The sequence below is a fragment of the Ambystoma mexicanum genome, chromosome 9 (genome assembly GCF_040938575.1).
Source record: "Ambystoma mexicanum isolate Mex_15411 chromosome 9, UKY_AmexF1_1, whole genome shotgun sequence".
Lineage (NCBI taxonomy): Eukaryota > Metazoa > Chordata > Amphibia > Caudata > Ambystomatidae > Ambystoma > Ambystoma mexicanum.
This window is the reverse complement of record NC_090931.1, coordinates 1278645604-1278667628: the sequence shown is the minus strand read 5'-3', so window position 1 is coordinate 1278667628 and position 22025 is coordinate 1278645604. Positions and strand designations below refer to the sequence as shown.

General features: G+C 41.6%; 1 protein-coding gene across 1 annotated transcript in view; it reads right to left on the bottom strand.

The window, feature by feature from the left end:
* Positions 1-22025, bottom strand: part of CFAP221 (cilia and flagella associated protein 221) — a 988124-nt gene that overhangs the window by 455826 nt on the left and 510273 nt on the right. Inside the window, exon 12 of the mRNA XM_069616611.1 lies at positions 17159-17246. Within this exon, the coding sequence (XP_069472712.1) occupies positions 17159-17246 (88 nt within the window). The remainder of the gene's footprint in view (positions 1-17158; positions 17247-22025) is intronic.

Below are 22025 nucleotides of genomic sequence, written 5' to 3'. Positions count from 1 at the left end.
CTTGGGATATCTGAAAGAATGTCCCTCTGACTCTCTATGCAATCAGTTTATGAAGTTCCACCTCAATCTGTTTCCTACAAAGGAGATATTGGAAGTTAGGAAAGAACCAAAACCTCAGCTGTTGACTGTGTAACCAGACTTCTAAGGCAGTGTACCATCTAATCATGTTATGCCCGGGTATAAGGGACGTTCGATCTAATTTGATGGGAACATTTTTCAGTGAGTACCAGACTGTGGCCTTGTTGGAGTTGTGGGACATTTTAATGCAGGGAAAAAGGATTTCAATGCAATTTTCTCTGCTGGAATTTTTGAAGGAAACCTTCTTGGAAATTGAAAGAAGGAACCTGAATTGGAAATTAGCAAAAAATTCACTTAAAATCAGAATTCTAACTGCAAAAATCTTTGTATAAATTAATACACAATTACTGTTTTACTTTTAATTTTAACTTTTCTTATGTCATTCAAATGTACAGTGGTTGGTTTAGCAAAGGTTATTGTTGACTTTTTCTTATGACACTTGCACAACTGTTGTCTTATCAAAGGTTTTGTTTGCACACCGTATGCTAATAAAATAAATACAACAATTAAAAATTATTCTCAGTTTTAATCTACATTTCTAGGAATGCTGGATGACTATATTGACAATTGGCACTGGGAGGAGGAAGGAAAACAGCCTAGAACCTCCTCTGACCTCCACTGACCAAGAACAGAACCCAACAGGCTCGAATGGATCCCCTCCAATCTTCTCTCACACATCAGAGTTGTTTGTTTTCTAATCAATAACTCCTCCCCAAAGTGAGTTAATGGCTATTAGGACCATTCCCTGCACGACTAACCCATCATCCGTAAAGAGTTCATCCCTAATCAAAACCAGGACATTAACCCGCAAAGCTATGAGGCAACCTCGTCCCTGAATCCGCAGCTCCCTTTAAAAAACATCTAGCTCCAGTACAGTAAAAGGTGTCTTTTTCCTTTAAAGGAAAATATTTCACTTCACCAGCCACTGCTAGCCTGCATGGTAACATTGTTAAAACCTTGTTAAGAATATCAGGGAAGTTATTCAACCACTTAAAAGGAATATTCATTGAATCAGGCAGTTTTGTATATACAATGTTTCAATCCCACAGCTGTCCGATCAGGGATTGTATCAGAAGGAAAATGAAGTTAGAAAAGCAATAGCCCTCAGCAGATACATCCCCTGTTCAGGATATAATGGTACAAACACTGCAAGCACAAAGGCAATTCAGAGAACTCAAGAGCGCAGAAAGGTTAGACTGTCTGTTTTTATTGTTAATCTCATTGTAGGCAGCCTGATGGACAGTTAGAGGTAGAATTCTAAAATCTCCAAAAGGTTGATAGGCCAAACATAGGCTTTCCTGATGAAACAACCTACCTCATGTAGCTGATTCCAGAGGCATTGCATAACTTCTGCCATGATGCCAATGTAACACCCCCACCCTCCTTCAGGATTCCCCACCAGTTGATCTTGGGGACAGCCGGAGGAGTGCCCTGTAAGTGGTAAGAGTTTTCTGTGGAATGAAGAATTTAAGGAAGTGGTCTTAAGTAATGCTTGTCTGTCTTAGGATGGCTCAAACATGATTCACATGGTCTTCTTGGATTTTGGTGTACACTAAAATGTCATTGATGTAAACAAGGGGACATATGTCCAGATATTCACAAAGTACCTCATTAAGGAATCATTGGAAGGCTGCTGGGGCATTGCAAAGCCCAAACTGCATGACTTGGTACGCGAACAAGCCGTACATTGTCCAAAATTCGATCTTCCACTTGTCTAAGGCTTTTCCCCGTACAAGGCGGTATGCACCTCGCAGATCTAATTTTGTGTATATCATTAACTCTTTCACCTTATCCAGAAGTATTGGCATCAACAGCAGTGGGTACCTGTTCTTAATCATGATAGTGTTGAGTGGCTTGTAGTTGATATATGCAAGTCCTTATTGGACAGGAAAACAAGGGGTGAGGCTGTGGGAGACTTGGAAGATCGAATTACAAGTTTTCTTTGCATGTATTTGTCCAGGTAGCTGCACAGCTGTTTGCTTTCGGCTTCTGTCAGGGCATATACACGACCACAGGGTACTTGCGCTGCGGCACCTAGTTCATCTGACAGGCACACAGCCTGTGTAGTGGTAGCGCATTTGCATCCCCTTTATGAATACATCTTTAAAGTCTTGATATTCCACAGGGAGACCGTCCCTAGCCCCTAGGCCATGATTCCCTACTAAACCTGGGGTTAACAGATAGGAATTCTTTGCAAACAAGGCAGCTGCAGAAACAAAGCAAGATGAAGATGTAAACTGCAGTATCCAGTCCTTACAGGAGATCAAGGGGTGTGTCACGCAAGCCAATGTATGCCCAGGATGACCTTGAAACATGAGATATATTTATAGTCAAAGGAGCCCAACTCTGTGTGGCTAACAGGTCTTTGGCGGAGTAAAGAAATGGTTTAGGACGATTGTCCCGCATCAAAAGGTTTGTATGAACCTTTTGATCTAAAAATGCTACTAACAAAGGTTCGAACACCAAAAGTTCGAACCTTTGGTGGTAGCATTATAAAAAAAAAAACACAGGGGCTGTGGGGGTGTCCCCCGCATCACCCTGCTCACTATACTTTACGGTATAGTTAGCGGGGGCTTTGGGGGACACCCCCGCAGCCTTCAGTTTCAAAAAACAAAAAGAAAAGAAGAAAAGGACCCTGCAGCGCTGGTTCCCTTTCACAGAAGTGAAAGGGAACTGGCGCTGAAGGAACCCAGCGTGAAGACAAGGTAAGTGGGTTTTTTTTATGTTGGGGGTGTGGGTGGAGGGGGTGTAATGGGTGTGTTGTGGGTGTGGGTGGGGGTGTGAGTTTGTATGTGTGTTTGCATGAGAAAGGTTCAAACTTTTGGAAGTTTGCACCTTTCTCATGCAAACGATTTGCCTGCGGTAATTTCAGCCGCGGGCAAATCACTCGGATTCTAAAGACATATGGTTGGGTTTGGGGTATCCACGCTCCGCCTCCTGAATTCAGTAAACTAAATGGTTACCATTGAAATCAGTTCAATATGTCCTTAGATGGGTTCTTCCAAAAGAAGTTTTATTCTCAAAAACGTGGTCAGCCGACACGTGTTTCGACCTTGGTCGTTGTCAATGCTAACATTGAAATCATATATAGTCACATATGAGTTAAACATAAATATAATAACATATCCAAACAACAATAATAACCACAATTTGTGAATAACGAAAAAAGGTTACAGCGAATTGCATGATTCATTTGTATATGATGAGACACATAATATAATGTCCGGTCAAACGGTTACATACCCATAGTTAATTCATCTGTGGAGGGTACTGCAGATGCGGAAAAACAAAACAAAGATGCATTTTCATATGAATGATTCGATCAGAGTAGTGCATAATAGCCCAGTTTGTGAGTGATGCACCGCACCGGGATATGAATCCCTTTGTGCCTGAAATGGTAATTGGTGAATATTGATAACATGCTCCTTGCTTCATCATCGTGCTCAGCAAGTGGCACACTGGTGTTGGAAATGAAAAGGTCCTCTAGCCTAACAATGGGTTAGTGTCTTGGTTTTGACCCCTTTTATAATACAAGCATGTCCTGGACAGGACATCACATCAGGAGCAGGAGGGGGGGTGGGGGCGGAAGTTTGGACGAAGATGCAGGTCCAATTGGCATATTAACCCAATCCAAAACGAGGAAGCCGCTAGGCAAATTATGGATGTTGATCTACTGGTTAATTTTTCAAGTAGAATATTAACGGAAACAGAGCACAAAGTTCTAAACAGAGGACTATTCTTCGCATCAAGTACTAATACTAATTTCATTGACTTCCAAACTGATGTATTGAAATTTGTGCGGAAACTGAAATTAAAGACATTTTTTGCTAATCAAGTTCATACTTTTGTGCCAAGACCTACACTCAACCCATTGAGTACTCTCACCATAGAGGATATTGAAGATACCAATCTTTTAATGTCTCTAGATGAGGATACACATCAGAATCTGAGCATGCCATGTACACAACTAGGAGTACAAGCTAGACATCTGAATCTAGTGAATCTAGAGGAAATCAAACCCTGATCAAGTTTACCCTTTTATAGGGAATGATAATGGTATTGAAACTTTTCATCGAGCATTGATACAAGACATCCATGCACATTTAGACCAAATTTTGCCTAAAAACAAGAGGACTAGAAAGAATCTTAGTAGAGATCAATACAAAGCACTAGACGTGTTAGCAAAGGATTCCACCATTGTAATCAGGGAGGCAGATAAGGAGGGCAATGTTGTTGTACTGAACACAAAAGACTATATAGCTATGGACGAAAAACACCTAGCCACCCCAGGTTGCTACCAGAGTCTTACCTGCAATCCAACCAAGAAGGTTGTGCAAGATTTACAGGCTCTAATTCTAGAATGGTATAATCTTGGATATCTCACTAATGAGGAAAAGTTGTTTTTGTGTATTACTGAACCCATCATGCTCACTCTATTGTTTACCCAAGATACACAAACCTTTCACAACCTTTCCTGAGGTAATGCCGATCATGAGCAGTATAGGCTAGACCACAAAAGGCATTTCCCAATATATAGACAACACACTGAAACATGTGGTGAAAATGCCCTCTTTCATTAGAGACAGTACACAAGGGTTGCAATTTTTATCAACTACACACTGGCAGGAAGGTTACCTACTCATAACTTTCGATGTTACTGCATTGTACCACCACTACTAGTATTGACCACGAACTAGCAATACAAACAGTGGATTACCTTTACCGTAGTTCTTCAACATCATGCACATTGAAATACCTAAAATGTTTCTAACGTTTACTTTGATTAATAACGCATGCATGTTCAATGGTGTATACTATGTGGAAAGAAAAGTGGAGGCAATGGGGGCCAAATATGCACCATCACTTGTCAATCTGTTTATGTCGCAATTTGAGGAAACGCATATACTCAAGAACAGTGCTTTTTCCAATAACTTCATTTCTTGTAAACAATATATTGATGATATTTTACTCATATGGAACAGTACTGAGGAAAGCGTTGACAACTTTGTATCTTAATCAAACAACAAAAGGTTTGGCATTAGACTTACAGGACATTGTAACACAAATCGTATTGACTTTCTTGGTCTTCATATTTTGATTAAGGATGGCAAGATAGAGACCAACACTTTTTGCAAGTTGACAGAGGTCAATTCTATACTTCCTGCCCATAGCTGCCATCTACAATCCTGCATTAATATCCCAGGTGGGGAATTTTACAGGGCCAGACGCAACTGCAGCAAAGCCACAGATTTTGATCATGAACGTGTTGTGTTGAGCCAGAGATTTCGAGAAAGAGGTTATAAACCAGATATTATTAGTAAAGCCTCTCAAAAGTACAGGTCCATGAATCACTCAAACATGCTTAACACAGGAACTAAGAAAGCCAAACTGGTTGAGAATTTGAGTATCATTACCAAATATTCACAGGATGCGCCCACTTTACAGACTAGTGTCAAAGCACTGGCATATCTTGAGTTTAGACAATTAAATGCTTCCTTTTCTGTCAGAAAAAACAAAGTTTGTCTATACTAGAGCTCAAACTATTTTAAATAAACTCAGCCCTTCCTTTTTGGATACGAACAATCAGACCAAGGAACAGGGTAGTAGCTGGCCTAAACCTACAATAGGTTTTCACAAATGTGTCACATGTACAATGTGTAAACATGCGCATCAAGATTGTGTAGAATGTACTGATCCTTCTGGCCCAACTTTAAAGATCAAAGACTTTATCAATTGTACAACCACCTTGTGGTCTACGCAGTTACTTGTGTCTGCGGCAAACTTTATGTGGCCAGTACAATTAGCCAACTCCATGTTAGGATTAGGGAACATTTAGAAGTCTGAACAGTCCGGATCAACAGGTGCCACTACCTGTTCACTGGCAACAGACTCCTCAGTTTTCAAACAAATCGGATATCCAATGTATTGGTTTAATGAGAGCCAAGAGAGGGAAGAGGGGAGGAGATACAAAACTAAAATTAAGACAAATGGAGAGCAAATGTATCTGTCTCTTGCACCGTATTGAAGTGGGTCTCAATACAGACCACAAGACAAATGTTTTCTTATGATCAATTGTGTGGATTACCATGTGAGTATCTGATGTCATTGTGGGCAACAATAATGTGAAAGATCCTATTGTACAGTCTTGCATGATGTACCTTAATTCAATGACTCTAGTGTGATTCTGAGTGAAACATGCACCTCACCACACACTTATAAACCACACAGCCAAAACATTTTTGGGACCTAAATGTGGTTAATCCTAATGCAAGTTATTTGACTAACCATCCATACCAGGGAAATATCTAGAATCATTTGCATCCGTCATGAATAATGAATCTAATCTGAATGAGATGATGTTATATCTATAGTTAATCACTCCTCACACTGGACTATTTAGAGATACAGTAATAAGCTAATCACCAAATCAAACAATTATCTTTACATATATATGTCACTATGACATAGATTAATACAAACTAATATGTTCACATTCACAACATATTGATATGACCTAGATTGTGGTCCTCGTTTTACAAAGGTAGGAGGGCATTGGATCCCATACATATAGGATTCTAAATTAATCTAATTTCAAGTGCAGAAAATAGGTGCAGTTACATTTACAGAACAGCACCCGAGTTCATTATCCAGAACATAACAGGCTTTATTCTGTTTAATTTTTTCAATTGCAAAAGTGCCTCTTGATCTAAGAACTGCGGTATGATTGTGAACATTTATTTTCTATAATACCGCCTGATAGTAAATATTGGCCTAAGCACAGTCGCATCGCACTGTAATATCGCATTGAATGAACCTGAAAAAGGCCGACTACGCCGCCATTCTGAGTTGTCCGCCATTTTGATCGCTTTCTGCTTTCTGTTCCTTGTTCAGAACTTGTGTTTTCGTCTTCAACAGAGCAAGATGAAGTTTGTGCTGCTTTATGATGTTAACTTAGATAAGAATGTTGAATCTGCTAAAGTCGATTGTTTATCCTGCACTGAAGAACCTTGAAGCTAAACAAAAGCTGTAATAATCAGTAATTTAGATGCCATCTGTCCCAACAGTGCCTTCACTGTTCAAACAGTAAAGTAGAATAATGAATAGCTGAACGTGCTTTTCTGCAGAAATCCTTGTTTTCTCTCCTTGGAACTAACTGACTTTAAGCTCAAGAACAAATGGTAGACAAATATAAGTGAGGAAAATGAGGAATGCTACCTTGTGTCTTGTATTTGGGAAAAAATGTGAATTGTTTGATGGAAAACAGCAAACTATGCAATGATGTTTAAATATGAATTATATATGTAGTTAGGTTACAAACCCTAGGTTATGTATTATATGAAGAGGGGATGGACAATGTGTCCAATGCTGTGAAGAATTTGTATAAATATGTGTACTTTTGGAATGTTCAGTAGTCTCATCTCACGGTGTCTGCTTGCACACATTGTGGGTTGTTGAGAACCAAGTGGCCACTTGCTAATAAATACAATTGTAACTTTGACCTCGTGACTGGCGTATTTCTTTTATGTGACAGTAAGCCTTGATATTTTTAATCTTTAATTATAGACAGTGAGCATGCTCGATCTGAATGAAAACATATGACATCATGACATTAGAAGGTGTGACGCGGTGCGCACCTATGTCATGGTACGCGTGATATCACATGCACAGAGTAAAACAGAATATCAATAGCGTACGAGCTCGAACCCTCGTGCGCGACGCCAGAGGTATTTGGACCTAGGATATTTACGTTGACATTGGTAAGTCATTTCTACTCAGCCAATGAGGCATTTTTAATACAATATGCGTACAGCAACACATCTGAATTCAAGACCGTTGTGTTCTATTGCCACAGGTCATGGATCGTTTTTGAGTTAAAGAATCAGGTGATCGTCTCATAATTCAGGGGAACACGCACATCTATCATCTCACAGCCAACGCGTATCTACTAATTTATAGCTAATCTGCTTATGGTAAGACAAATGTATATTGACCCTTTCACAGCTTATTATGAAATTGAAGAACTACTGAACTATAAGGGATACTCATCCCAAATTCTTTTATATTCAACAGCTATCACAGAAAGTTTGCAATCAACTTTCTAATACAATCACAAATGTAGTGAGACCTATCAGACCTATTACGGTGTACATGAACCAGATATGGTAGGTTCTTACTAAATCTTATGTGACCACTTAAGACCCAGAGTATTAGGTACAAATAAATCTCACATTACCCTTATTTTACCATCAGGTTATCTTTCTGCTATAGTTTGAACAAAGGGAGAGTTCATCTTATGGACTGATATACATTACCACGAGATGTGGGCTTTCACAGGGTGACACACTGTCCGGGACATACTGTCCAGGACATGCTTGTATTGTAAGAGGAGTCAAAACCAAGACACTAACCCATTGTTAGGCTAGAGGACCTCTTCATTTTCAACACCAGTGTGCCACTTGCTGAGCATGATGAGAAACCAAGGAGTATGTTATCAATATTAATTCACCAATTACCCTTTCAGGCACTAAGGGATTCATATATCTGGGTGAGGTGCATCACACACAAACAGTGCTATTATGTACTACTCTGATTGAATCATTCATATGCAAATGCATCTTTGTTTTGTTTTACCGCATCTTCAATACCCTCCACGGATGAATTAAATATGGGTATGTAACCGTTTCTCCTGACATTATATTATATGTCTTAACATCATATACAAATCAATCATGCAATTCGCTGTAACCTTTTTTCGTTATTCACAAATTGTGTTTATTCTTGTTTGGCTATGTTATTATATTTATGTTTAACTCATCTGTGACTATATATGGTTTCAATGTCAGCCTTGAAGACAACCAAGGTCGAAACACGTTTTGGCTGACCACCACGTTTTTGAGAATAAAACTTCTTTTGGAAGAACCCATCTAAGGACATATTGAACTGATTTCAATGCTAACCTTTTAGTTTACTGAATTCAGGAGGCAGAGCGCGGATACCCCAATCCCAACCATATTTCTTTACTTTTCAATCAAGGCCCTTACGGGTGGACCTTGGAGACAAGGGGAAGCAGCTTGCCACCATATCTAACATTTAGTGGTCATAGTGCACTTTACTAGGACACAAACACATACACTTATTTATCTTTGGGGGTGTACCCGATCCATTTGTTAGCATGCTGGCCCTGATGTTAAACTGGTTCCATCCACAGTAGACACATTGTCCATTTTATCTTTTGGGAGCACTGCAACTCCCAAGCTAGCTACATAGGCAGTCCATGTAATTTCTAGCTTCTCCACAATCCATGAAAAGGAGTTCTGCTTGGGATTTCCCTATGGTGTAGTTAATACTACTTGTAAGGACAAATGCATATGCACATTTTCAACAGTCACTGAAGGCTCCTGTAAGTCCTTTGGTGGTTTGTTGGAATGCAAAACTGCTGAGCGGATCAGTTTCCCACCAGAAATGCACCCTTTAAGTCATCCATGCCCCCCCCTCCCCCCAAGGTGGTCTGGGGTCCTTTTGACCATGATGGGCATTCATTACAGGTCATCCACAATAGATCCACAATTGGTGGGCTTTCCTCTTCTTCCTCTCTTTCTTTGTCAAGGGTCCTCTTACACCCCCGATCTGAATTGGTTCTGGGGCAGGCATTTCCGAGATTCTGTTGGACTGCGGTGGGAGTCAAGGTCACAATTCAAGTGGGCGTGATTCTCCCTGGTGATCACATCTCTGCCCAAACAATTGGTAACTTAATTGTACTACCAACTTGCTATAATCTACACATGTCTGTGGTAGATGTATTACTTGAGCCAGGACAACCTTCAGCTTAGACCTTAATCCCCAGTAGAAATGTGCTTCTCTTCCAGCCAACTGGTTTCCACTAACAGTCTCTTAAACGTATTGATATAACTGCGTAGGTCCTGGCTTCCTTGCTTCAATCCCAGGAATGCGTTATCTGGTGCCTGGGCTTGGAACATTCAGGTGAAAAGCTTCTCCATCTCCTCCTTGAACCCTTGATAGTCTCTGTGATGAATCAGTAATGATTCCTCCCAAACCCTCGACCTGGCACATTCCTCATGTGGCCAGGGGAAGGCACACGCTTCCTGATCCAGACCCTGGGGGTGGTGTTCTGTGGGAGGATCACATGGGGGGGAAACAGGTCAGAAGGATGGGGAACGTTTAACCTTCCCCGAAACCCTAGTCTTTTAATGGCTTATTGCAAAGTAGAAAGAGTTAGAAAAACAAACCTTGTTGCCAGGGACTTCAAGTTCCACAATTCCCTCAGTGCAGAGACGAGAAAGAGGGATGCAGATGAACACTACAGTGGGATCGGTCTCCTAATTAGTGTAGAAGAACTACACCTGAAGGGGACTGAGAGGCTTAAAAAGCCCACTCAGGTGCAGTCATAGAAGGAAGGAGTAGAGCAGCGGAAGAAAGGAAGCAGAGCAGGCTGTATTTGCAGCTGGGAGTGAAGACTGAGGTGAGAGAAGACGCCGGGACCACTGAAATGCCTGAAGCGGTGGCAGGTCTCGAGAGAGTCTTTGCCTGATCTCTCCCTGTTGCAGAGGTTGTACAGTGCAAAGTGTAAGGAACAGACGCTTGCCCGATAAAGATTTGTTGTGCAGAGTTCACGCAGCAGGAAGCAGAACTAGCGAGGGAATTGTGCCCTCTTTGGAGGTTCCAGGTGGCTCGGTTGCACCTGGCCCTCTCCGGAGCAGAAGAAGCTCCATTCCTCAGTGGCCTGAGTGGAGTAGCACTAGAGGAGGCTGTCCACCCGACCGCGAGCAGCCACAAGTACCGAAGACCTGCAAACACTGAGAGGAGCATAATCGAGCGACTTAACTGGTGAGTTCACAGCTTGCAAGTGACTCCGGAGCGCTCCAGCACTGTCTGTGTGTTCATGGCAGGCCGCATCACTCGTGTGTGAGTTAAAGCAGCAGTAACTGTATTTTTGAAAACTGAACAATACGAAACTAACAAAAGTTATACCTGTTGAAAGAAAGGGACTGTGTAAATAAGCGCATGAGATTGTGGAAAGCCCAAAAACCTTGTGGGGAAGATGTAGAAGGCCCAAAAACTTACAAGCAATACCCAAGCCAACAGCGTATTAACAACCCGCAATACCAAAATAACAAACAGTGTTCAAGGCAAGAGGGGAATACTGGGAAGCTTAATGATTGTAAGGATTGTAAGACTGACTGCTTCTGTACTATGAAACACAGATCATCAGGTGATGGAAACCTCCATTGAACAGCCAAAATAGAAGTAAAGTGAGACTATCTTTTGGTCATTCTTTGGTTGCTTGTGCAGAGGAGAAAGAAAGGTGGCAAACAGGCTGCTCTTCCAGAGAAGGATATCCAGAGGGAGAGAAGCATAGTTGCCAAGGAGTCTTAAAAAGCACTAATGTGGTTCCTTGTTTGATGCTAAAGAAGTCCAATGAAGTTGTTGTTATTCTAAGTTGGAAGTTACCACTGAAGCACTTTTCTGTTCTTTTTGGTGAAGAAGTAGACGGGCAGGCGGGAATACCCGTATAGCAAGAAGTTGTTGCCTAAAAGGGCTTGACAAAGGAATACACCAGGTAGTAGTTGATGCAAGGGCTGAACGGTGGTTCTAACACAAAATCCTCATGTTGATTTGTGACATAGAATTGTGAAAGTTTGTTGAGGAAAGGTCACAATTCTTTTTTAAACCAAAGTTGTGGAAAACCATCCTGACAAAGACATTCGTTGTTACCCATCTAAACTAATACAAAGGTGAAACCTGTTCTTACTTCAGAGGGAGTTGGTATAGATTATTTATTTCTGAAACCAAAAGTTGACACAATTATCCTGTCCAGGTCAATTGTTGTTATTTACTTGGAGAAGACAAATGTGAGACGGTTCTTATTCCAGGTGGAGTTGGAACTTACCATTACTTGTAATAACTTACTGAAGCAACTGAACTTTAAGTGATCAAGTACAGATCCTTGTCAACTGTATTGGAACTTTGTGTCAAACCGGATTTCCTTGTTTCTTTTTGAGCTTTGGAGAAAACCCATGCTCAGATTTGGGGAAGGGAAACCCACCTGGCCCTCTCTAGAAGAGCCATTGATCATATTGTAAATCCAAACAAAAGAGGTTGCAGTTACCCGTAGATAAAATGCAAATCCTCCTATTATTGATTCCTATAAGTTCATATGTAGAGAACGTTACCTAATCCCCTCCAAAAACAACAACCCTATTTGAAGAGTATATATTTAAGGTACAAGACAGCGTGTCAGAACTCATTTGTTTAAAATTTATTTCATCATATTTTAATTGTGGACATTTTTTTACAAAAGGAGCATATCAAAAAATACATTAATAACACATCTATAAACAAACCAATTGCTAGACAATACGCATTTTATCGCATCAACCGAAAAGAAGCTCACGTCTCACATATCATTCCTTACATACTCTTTCATCCCCATACATACAAACAACCACTCATACTTGTGCAAAAAACGCAATCCTGGTCTGGTAGTTTTGTTCTGTGACTCAGAACATCCCATCCATTGGGTTTAACATTTTAATAATTCAAAATACGCCTATTTGACATTATTTTGTTTATAAAAATATATAAAACACTGGGTGGATGTTCCAAAGTGATTATTTATGGACACATATTGATCTCCATATTTGATCTGTGTGAACCCAAGTTAGAGCCAGCTCTGGGAGGAGTAGGCTCTATGGTGTTGTGAATCCAATCATATGTTTTATATCATTGTTGAATTGAATTGCCATATATTTCTTTATTGCTTTATTGGTTGTATAAGTGTGAGAGACATATATCCTTTTGTTAGAGTGTTTCCTTTAGTTTATTTTAGGCAGGGAAATCCTTGTCAGGGTAGGGATAGTGAGGTGTTTATCCAACCTTTTTATTTGAAAACTCTTTATAAAGATGTCCGCTTCACATTTCTGACCCCTCACATCTCCCTTAACCAAAAGGATTGACCAAGTTGCATTCCTAGCTAGGTATGAATATATGAACACCACTTTTGTAGGATCGTTTGGGGAGGATTAGAGCATACAGATGAAATATAACTCGCATTGATTCTCAAACATTTCATACTTGCCAGGCACGGCAGTTCAAGAGAAGGAGAAAGGTGGTGGGAATCGAGATGGTGGCGAGGAGAGAAGCGACCTTGCCCTTTTCGTTGCAGGCCCGCTGATCCTTTGTGGAAGAGGACATAAGACTGAACAATAGCACAAGTGTCTTGCAGCAGATGTCAACGGTACACAGGGCAAGCCTATGCCGATAAGCCAGACCGAGGGAAGCTCCTGCGACAGTGCTACCGGCCTTGACTCCAGTTACGGAGAAAGCCAAGTGGTTCATCACAGCCAATGTGTCGAGGGGAGAGTCGATAAGAACCGGGCGGTGTTGAATGAGAATCGCAAAGTGGCACGTTTGAACCAAGTTCAGATGAACTGTGAAAAGTATTAAGGGGGGGGGACCAGCTGCAGAGGGAAATCGGCACCATGTGGGTGCTAACTCAAGAGACTCTGGTCGATCCCCGTGTAAATGAAACAAGAGAAACCAGAAGGCAGTAGGAGAGCCACCAAGTTACGTCAAAGTGGTGATACAGGAGGTCAATCAAAATGCCCGTACAGTCGAAAGTCTTTGATCTACGATCTATAAAGAAATCAATGGAAGTGAATCCCGCCACATTAGAAAGCCAAGGAAGTGAATCCCGTAACCATTTGTGAATGCAAAGTTGGTAAGAGTGAACCCGACCGAGGGATGCTGACGAGAAGGGGGAAAGTCTAAAGTCCCAGGAAACAGTGTGTTGACAAACGTGAGCCCGGCCAAGGGATGTCCACTATGAACTGTTTGAAAAGACATTAGGAAGACAAGGAGAAGTGCTTTGTCCTGCTTGTCATTTGGGGTCTGAGCCTAGCCGAGGGAGACCCAAGGGTGGAAAGTTACCACCCATAATTCATGGAGAAAAGAACGGTTATACAATTTGTGGAATACAATTTGTGAAAGGGTCTGCCCCAGAAAAGCAGGACCAAAGGGGTGCATCTAGACCCCTTTGGTCCTGCATACAGAATCATTCAAATGCATACAGAAGAACTTTGTATTTGTTTGTTGTTTTCTGGAGAATCCCATCAGGCCCATGGCATCAGGAAATCACAGCCCCAAAGGCATTGATATCGATGAGAACTGTTATAGGATCTAAAACAGCAAGAAGGAGATCCAAGGGGTGAAAACTGATCACTGAAGACACAGAGGAACAAGGGTCAAACCAAGAAGAGGGGGTGCCAGGGATAAAGAATCCTCACCAAAAGGCAAAGCAGAAAACAAACTTTCATTTTTGTTGAAGGAACTTTTATTTTGTTATTTAAACACCTCAGACCCTCGAAGGCAAGAGACTTTCAAGGAAACGAGACTTGGCGATCGACGGTCCCGATATCTGTGAGGGATACTGTGGACTTATGCTGGGACAGCTTGAATGTGTGCTGTGCTCCAAGATCCCACCTTACCCTGTGTTCAAAGTGTGGGGAAGGAAGAACCAAACTACTGGATCCTGACCTATTATTTGAGAACACTTCTTTATTTGCTTGAAAACTATCCTGCACCCCTTTTTGTATTAGCTGTGGGGTTTGGTAATAGGTTTCTTACTACAGGCTCTTATTTTGACAACACCACTAGGGCTGCCTTATTTTCATTTGATGGTCGGCGCTTGCTCCCATCTTAGATTTAGGTTTAGTTTAGGCGTTTTCCACCCTGCAAACATTGTCCAATAAACATCCTTTAACTGTGATCACTTGAGTCTGTCTTTACTGTTGTCACCATGAGTTCCTCAGACCACCGCTGACAACTAAATCAACCCTAACTGCACTCGAGGAAGCCATCCAATTACAGCACGCATTCAATCACCGCTAACAAATTTCACCTCCGTGAAAAGCACACCCAGGGGTGGAGGGACCACACCATAAATGCAACCAGCCTCAGTTGCTGGGTATGAAAGTCCATTTTCAAAGAAGGCGGGAGAGTGGCATGCACTGGAAGATAAGGAGGATGCAGGAGTGTAGGAAAGTGGACAGGTGGTAGCAGAGGAGAGCAGGAGGAAGTGATGGCATCTGAAAACGTGAGGTAGGTGGTGGTTGCAAAGTAGGAGGTAAAACTCAGGAGAACAGTGGAATGAGCTGACAGCAGAAGGGAGGTGAGAGAAGGTAGAAACTGGAAAGGTAAGGAAGATTGTAGTGACAGAGGGAAGGAGGCAATAAAAGAAGTATAGTGCCAGCGGATTTCCAGTTTCTGCCAACCACTAATTCTTCCTCTACCCCGAGGTTAAAACCATTGCGTCTGAGGGTGCACAGCGCCTGCTGTTACTGTTTAAACATACAGATGGTGATATCTATTGCAGAGGTTTATTTGTATTGTGATCTTAAGAATTATTTCTGTTCCCCACCCTTAGTGTGGAGATTTAGCTATGCTGTGGGCCTTGTCAGCTGAACAAAAACATTAACAGCGACATTCCAGACAAGTAGGACTGTGAGTGTTTCAGGGCTCAGAAGTGGCTTTTGTTAGTACAATGGGATGTAACAAAGTCTTGGATGTTTTAACCTGTTGATGTGCAGCAAACGGGTTACACCAATGTGCAGTCGGTATTGTCCAGACACTGCTCGGTGTTCTGCAAGGAAATATGTCAAGAGCAAAAGCCGACCAGTCAGTGCATTCAAGAGGATAATGCATTTCCACCCAGCAGCATCACAACCTCCAGGGCTGGCCCTTGCCTGTGATACTGGCTGTGCTGCATGCAGAGTGTCTCCCTCACAGTAACCATCTAAAGAAACACGTGGCTGGAGAGTTTCCTCTGTACAGACCACTTTAGCAGAATGACCTAGGCACCAATCAGTCCTACGGGGAAAAAAGGAAGAAATGCGCGTAAGAGGGAGAATATGTTGCTCTTACTGCTTGCATAAGACATTCATTATTCTAAGGCTCTCTCAAAGTGAAGGAATAAAGGAGAGGAGGAAAGAATGGAGGGAACGGGAATAGAGGAAGGAAGAAAGACAGGAGGGAGTAAAAATGCAGGATGGATGGAAAAAGAGTGAAAACGGAGGAAGACAGAAAGGGAGCAAGGGAGAAAAAGAAAACTAAAAGAAGAGTCGAGGCATGTCAATACGACAAGAAAGAAAACAGAGTAAGGAAGAAGTGAGGAAAGAAGGTAAAAACAACGAAGGAAAAATGCTGGAATTGTTTAAAAAGGAAAGTAGGGAGGAAGTCAAATGGAATGGCGAAGGGAAAGCGGCAGAGACACGGTAGAAAAGAGGAATGGAAGGCGAAAGTAAGAAAGACAGAAAAGAAGTAAAAAGGATAGAGGGAAAGATGTGGAAGAAATGTTGCAATCAAAGAAAGGGAAAGGGGGAGGAAAAAGGATCAAAACAACAGAAGGAAAGTAGGCAGGAGCGAGGATGTTATGACCAGGAAGAAAAAGGAATGAAGAAACGGGAAAGGGAAGGAAGGAAAAAGCAAGGCTTGATTGTAGAAGGAATGTAAAGAGGAAAGAGAAATGAATATGGCAGAAAGTAGGATGGAAGGAGGTGTGAGTTGGGGGACAAGGCGAAAGGAAGGAGAAGGTGTGGAGAAAGGCAAAAAGGTGCAATGCGATGAAGGAAGGAAAACAGGAAAAAGAGAGGAAGAAAGGGAGGGAGGACAAAGGGAGAAAGTATGGCATCATAAATTCAATGCCACGGGACAGGTGGAAAACGAGATGAGTTAGAGAGAAAACCAAAACTGGGAAGTAGTCCGACAAATCGAGAGAGAACACTAATTTAAATGTAGAGTTATGGGGCCAGTACATAGAGACTGTGGTGAGGGATATCATGCACACAGTGTAGTGACTGATATATCGGGTTGTGCAGAGAGACTCTATAAATGAAGAATGAATAGGTGGCCGGGAGAAGAGGGGACAGGGGGGGGGGATGCACAAATATGTTGCCTTCATAATTGTCCTATTATGTGTATTCTCCTTGTTTACAGTGTCCCATGGGACACCTCTATGCTGAGTTGAGGCCACCAAAGAAAAGTTCGAAAGGGAATAAAGTCCAACCTTGACAAGTTCATCTCCCCGTTTCCGGTCTTCCAGGATTTCCTTTTTTTGCGACATTGACATTGGATCACTCCCATGATGCACTTGCCTACATGCAGAATGGATACAAGATGCATTTCTATTAGTGTTATTTTGATCTTCAGACAATTTGGTCAAATCTAAAGTTAAGGCATGTGCTACCAAATCTGGAAAAGTTACAAGCACAAATATACAGACTTCAACATTAGTGTTGAGACATTGGTGGCAATGTCCTATCATTCATTAGGAAAAGTAGGTGTTGGACAATGCAGTAATATCTCAATATAAGAAAGCAATGGGTCTTCTCTGATATACAAAAGAGTGAATTGCTTTGGTTTTATTTCTTATGCTGTCCATTGTTTCATTGAATGAAGTTGACCATGACATCAAGGTGCTTGGTCTGCCCAGCTACCACACATTGAGGATGGTGCGTACATTGAGGATGGTGCGTAAAGATGTCTGGATTGTAGTTTACAGTCGTAAACAAGCACTGTGTAAAGTATGATTCATGCCATTTCGATGTATTCATAGCATGGAACTTGGGGTGGTAGTAGAAAGTTTGCTCCCGCCTCCTCCACCAGCTGTGTTCTACGAATACTCCTGAATCGCTGCCTGAATAGAATGTTCATTTAGTGGGACATGCTCTTATCCTATAGAGTCTTCCTGTATGAAGACCTGCAAACCAAGCGTAATCCATAGGGTTCATGTTAATGCTGCCCACCATGCATATGCGTGCCGGGTGGCCTTCACAATTGATTTTGGTAATGGATATTAAAAGGTGCATAATGCCTTGTCTGCCCAGATTTCCATGATTCAATAACACTCATTACTAAGAACATTCAAAAGTGGATTAAGAGGGGCGCGGGCACTCAGCTATTAGTGGCCGCAGTCCTCTACATTAAATTTACACCACAGTAACATTGATCCCCATTGTATCCATATTCCTGTAGGAATGCCAGGAAAATGTTTCAAATTCTACATAATGGTTGAGAAGCATGTGGTGATGATATCTCACTGAATTGCATTAGCACTCTTAATATTTTAGGGGCATTTGGAGCCATTGCACTGTCGTCTTCAAACTCAAATGCACAACTTCACATTGGTGCATGTATAGCAAGATCTATGGACGTTTTTCAGGCATACTCTCAAATGCAATGCCAAAACGCCAACGTTTTTATCGACTTTTTATTTGCTAAATGTTAAACATGTGTTCCGATTATTGATGGACAAAAAGCATGCATTGTAGCATGTACAGCAAAATGTTGATCATTGTAGAATGTTCCTTCTACTGTACAATCAGGCAATACACCATATTTGGCAATACACTCGCAGTGCTGTATACATGGGAACAACTCTGTTATTTCAACAACACTAACAGTACATGGTAATATTAAACTATGTCACACATTTCCTGGAAAATGTTACTTTCACATTGTTGCTTCCTTTCATGATACTGTGCCCACATAATGTGTATGTTAATAATGTAACTTTGAAAGCAACGCGTATGATCTTTTTCAAAAGGTGCGCTATCATGATTAAGGAGAAATAGTGCAATGTCCGATTTGCTAATTGAACAAACACAGGCGAGATTAAAAGATTTAAGGAAACGTCTGCACCAGACCAAGCAAAACAGAATTATCCTGCCCCACAACACTGAAGAGGACCGGTCATCCTCCTTCAGCAACCTAAAACTGCAAACCTCAAACAGCTAAAGATCATGTATCAATATTGATGATGCATGTCACACAAGTGCCAAACCTCAACATTGCATTCTCTTTTTTTTCACACTATAATGGTAACTTTATCAGGGGGCTGCAACCATTGGCTCCCATGATATTTTGGACTACAATTCCCATGATCTCTTGCCATTTACTATGTTGGCTAGTGATGATGGAAGTTGTAGTCCCAAACACCTGGAGAGTCAAAGGTTGCAGACCCTTACCTACTCAATATTTATTTGGGGCTGAAAGTCTGTTCTGCTCAAAGACTGCAGACCTTTATAGTCGACTAGCACAGGCAGGGGGGCTTGGGGGATTTGAGGGCACCAGGAGTTGCTGTCAGGGCTTAAAATATCTTGCTTGTTTTTGGGGAATAGCTTGAGAACTTATGACCAAATGTTATATGTCTGTGAACTCTTCATGTGATTCGATTCATGAGACTTGTGGAGTAACTGGGGATTCAGGGGAGGATTGGGTGGGCAGTGGGAGTTGGGTGGGTGGGGTTAGTTACTGCAGCCATAGACTTGGGCATACTAACTTCCTCTGCGCAGTAGGATGTGTTTTGACTGTGAGAATTGAAACTACAAACGTACTGTGAATTAAATGTATACCGTCTCACACGCCCACTGTCTGTAACAGGCTGTACTGGTTTGAAACTTAATAAAAAGATTGAACAAAAAAAAAAAAAGACTATTGCTCATCTACGAACTAATGATGGAGCTTGTAATAGCGCTAACCGAGATCATGAATAGCTCATTACATCAAGGCATAGTGCTTGTGGACCTGACAATTTCACATGATGCTTACAAACCTGCATGCAATAACAATAATCTATAACATGATGGGCTGGTTTCCAACTTCCCAAAGGAAGTAAAAATCTGGGAACAAGAGGTGACCCTAAGAATACTCCCTCTTGCAGGACTGTTGGGCAGGCCCAGTGTACCAGGTATGCCAGATGTATTGCAATTACTCCAAACCAAAGTCAATGATAAAGTAGGCACAGTGCAAGGTAAAGCACAGCTTTATCATCATCTAAATGAAGCAGGGACAGCATACAAGGATTAAAATATTGAGTCTCTCAGCTTTGTGGGTACAAAACAAGGGATTCAATATTCATGGCGCGTCTTGAAGGACATCCTAACAGAATCATAATTACAAACACCTAAAGGGAAAGGATATAGGTTACTGGGGGGTTACTATATATAGATCGTATATGGGTTAAACATTTGATTGGGTTAACTATATCTGATGGCTTTGCCTGAGACCACCCCAACATTGATAGAAGTGAAAGTACATCACTTCCAAGAAAATTATTTGGTTGGCATACTACATGATGGGTGGCATGACACTAAGGGATTTGATTTGTTGGCTTCTTGCTAACCAACCTTGGGCATTTAACAGGTCACCAAGATATGTGCCAGACAGGTAGTAAGGGGAGAGAGGCCCAGGAACTGTCTTCTATTCATTAAATAAATGACCATGCCTCATTCCTTAGACCATGAGCTCAACAATCTCTTTGTTCTTGGCCTTGGGTCTGTGTGCGCTTTTAGGGAGTACCACAGGCTCCTATCTTCTGCCACCTAATGAATAGCCAGTGTCTTCCAATTACGAGTCACATGTTAGAGGATCGCGTATGAAGTGGAATTACCTCCTATTAATTGGAATTTTAGCCATTATTAATGCGTGTGCAGTGTTTTCTGCTGCCTCTGGGGACTCTCTTGAGTTATCCTTCATGGGGTCCATTTGGCTCACTGTGCTGGGTCCTTCGACTAACAAGTGTCGGTTGTGCTCTTGTATGCTTAAATTAACTGGGAAGTATCCTGCCTATGTCTTGGGAATCACTATCTAGTATCTAGTATCTTTGATTTGCTGTTTCCATCCAAGCTATCCCCCTCTGGCCTTCACAAACCCTATCTCGTGTCTTTGATTTGCCGTTTCCATCCAACCTATCCCCCTCTGGCCTTCATTAACTGCTAACTGTTGCCTGAGCGCTGCAAAGCTCTGTATTTCTGCAGATTCAGCCGTTTAAGTTCGCTAAAGGCCTCAAGTCTTGTCTATTTAAAAGCATGCTGCAGCATCTATTTTAAAGAAGATGGTTGCCCGATTACGCTCTGGTTTCTATGTTAGTGAGCTATACTCGCGTGTCATACTTGTTTGCATTTAACTTATACATCGGTTCTATTATGTTTTTCATGTCTTGAGGTTGCTATTTTCATTTGACCTAGTGTTCATGTTCTTCATGTGAAGTGCATATTTACTTTGTATCGAGTTTATGCCCCCATCAAAGATAAAACTTCAGCTTGACCGCTTTTGCCATCTTCAGCTCAGATTGTCTCTATGTTGTGTTGTACCTGCGTGAGATGAGGGCGGTATGGTTGTCCGAATGAGTAATGCCTCTCACCAATGCGGTATTGGATTGTGGGCAGGACAGAAGCTATGGATGACGTATACAACTGCCTCCCAACAGGATTGTAAATCGAGGACCAGACCAACCAAAGGCAGCAGAACTGCACTAATATGGGTGAGAAGGACAAAGTGGGAGAATCACATGATGAAATCCAACCTCCTGTCCTGGCACTGCCTGATCTGATAGTGGCTTGCAATATGGTTACTCCGAATATAAGAGGAATCCCGGTTTGCTCCTATAGAGCTACTAACTAGGTGCTGTCTCCATCTGTTTCCGGGGAAACCTACTGTGTTTTTAAATTAACCAACAACTCTTTGTTTTATGATATCTATTTCACCTCTGCAGACTATTGTCTCCAGTGCTTTATGAATTTTTTTAACTATGTATGATTTACATTTTCTTATACCATTGTAGTTTGTTACACAATACATTTCTTTTATGTAAACTGAGGGAATCATAATTAATCTTTTAGTACTTCAACTGTCAATATCTGGTCTCCATTTAATGGGAGATGGTTAATCACTGTGTTCTATTCCACCCATCGGAGAACAGGGGAATTGTGAGGACATCTCTCACTTGGCTAACCTTGTCCTTCCCGAACCTGTAAAACCTCTGACTTACTCCAAGACAGTGGTCTTCAAACTGTGGGGATTGCCCGCAAGGGGGGTCTGAAGAGAGCAGAGGGGGCGCAAGGCTCTTTAAAAAGGGATTACAGTGACTGCTG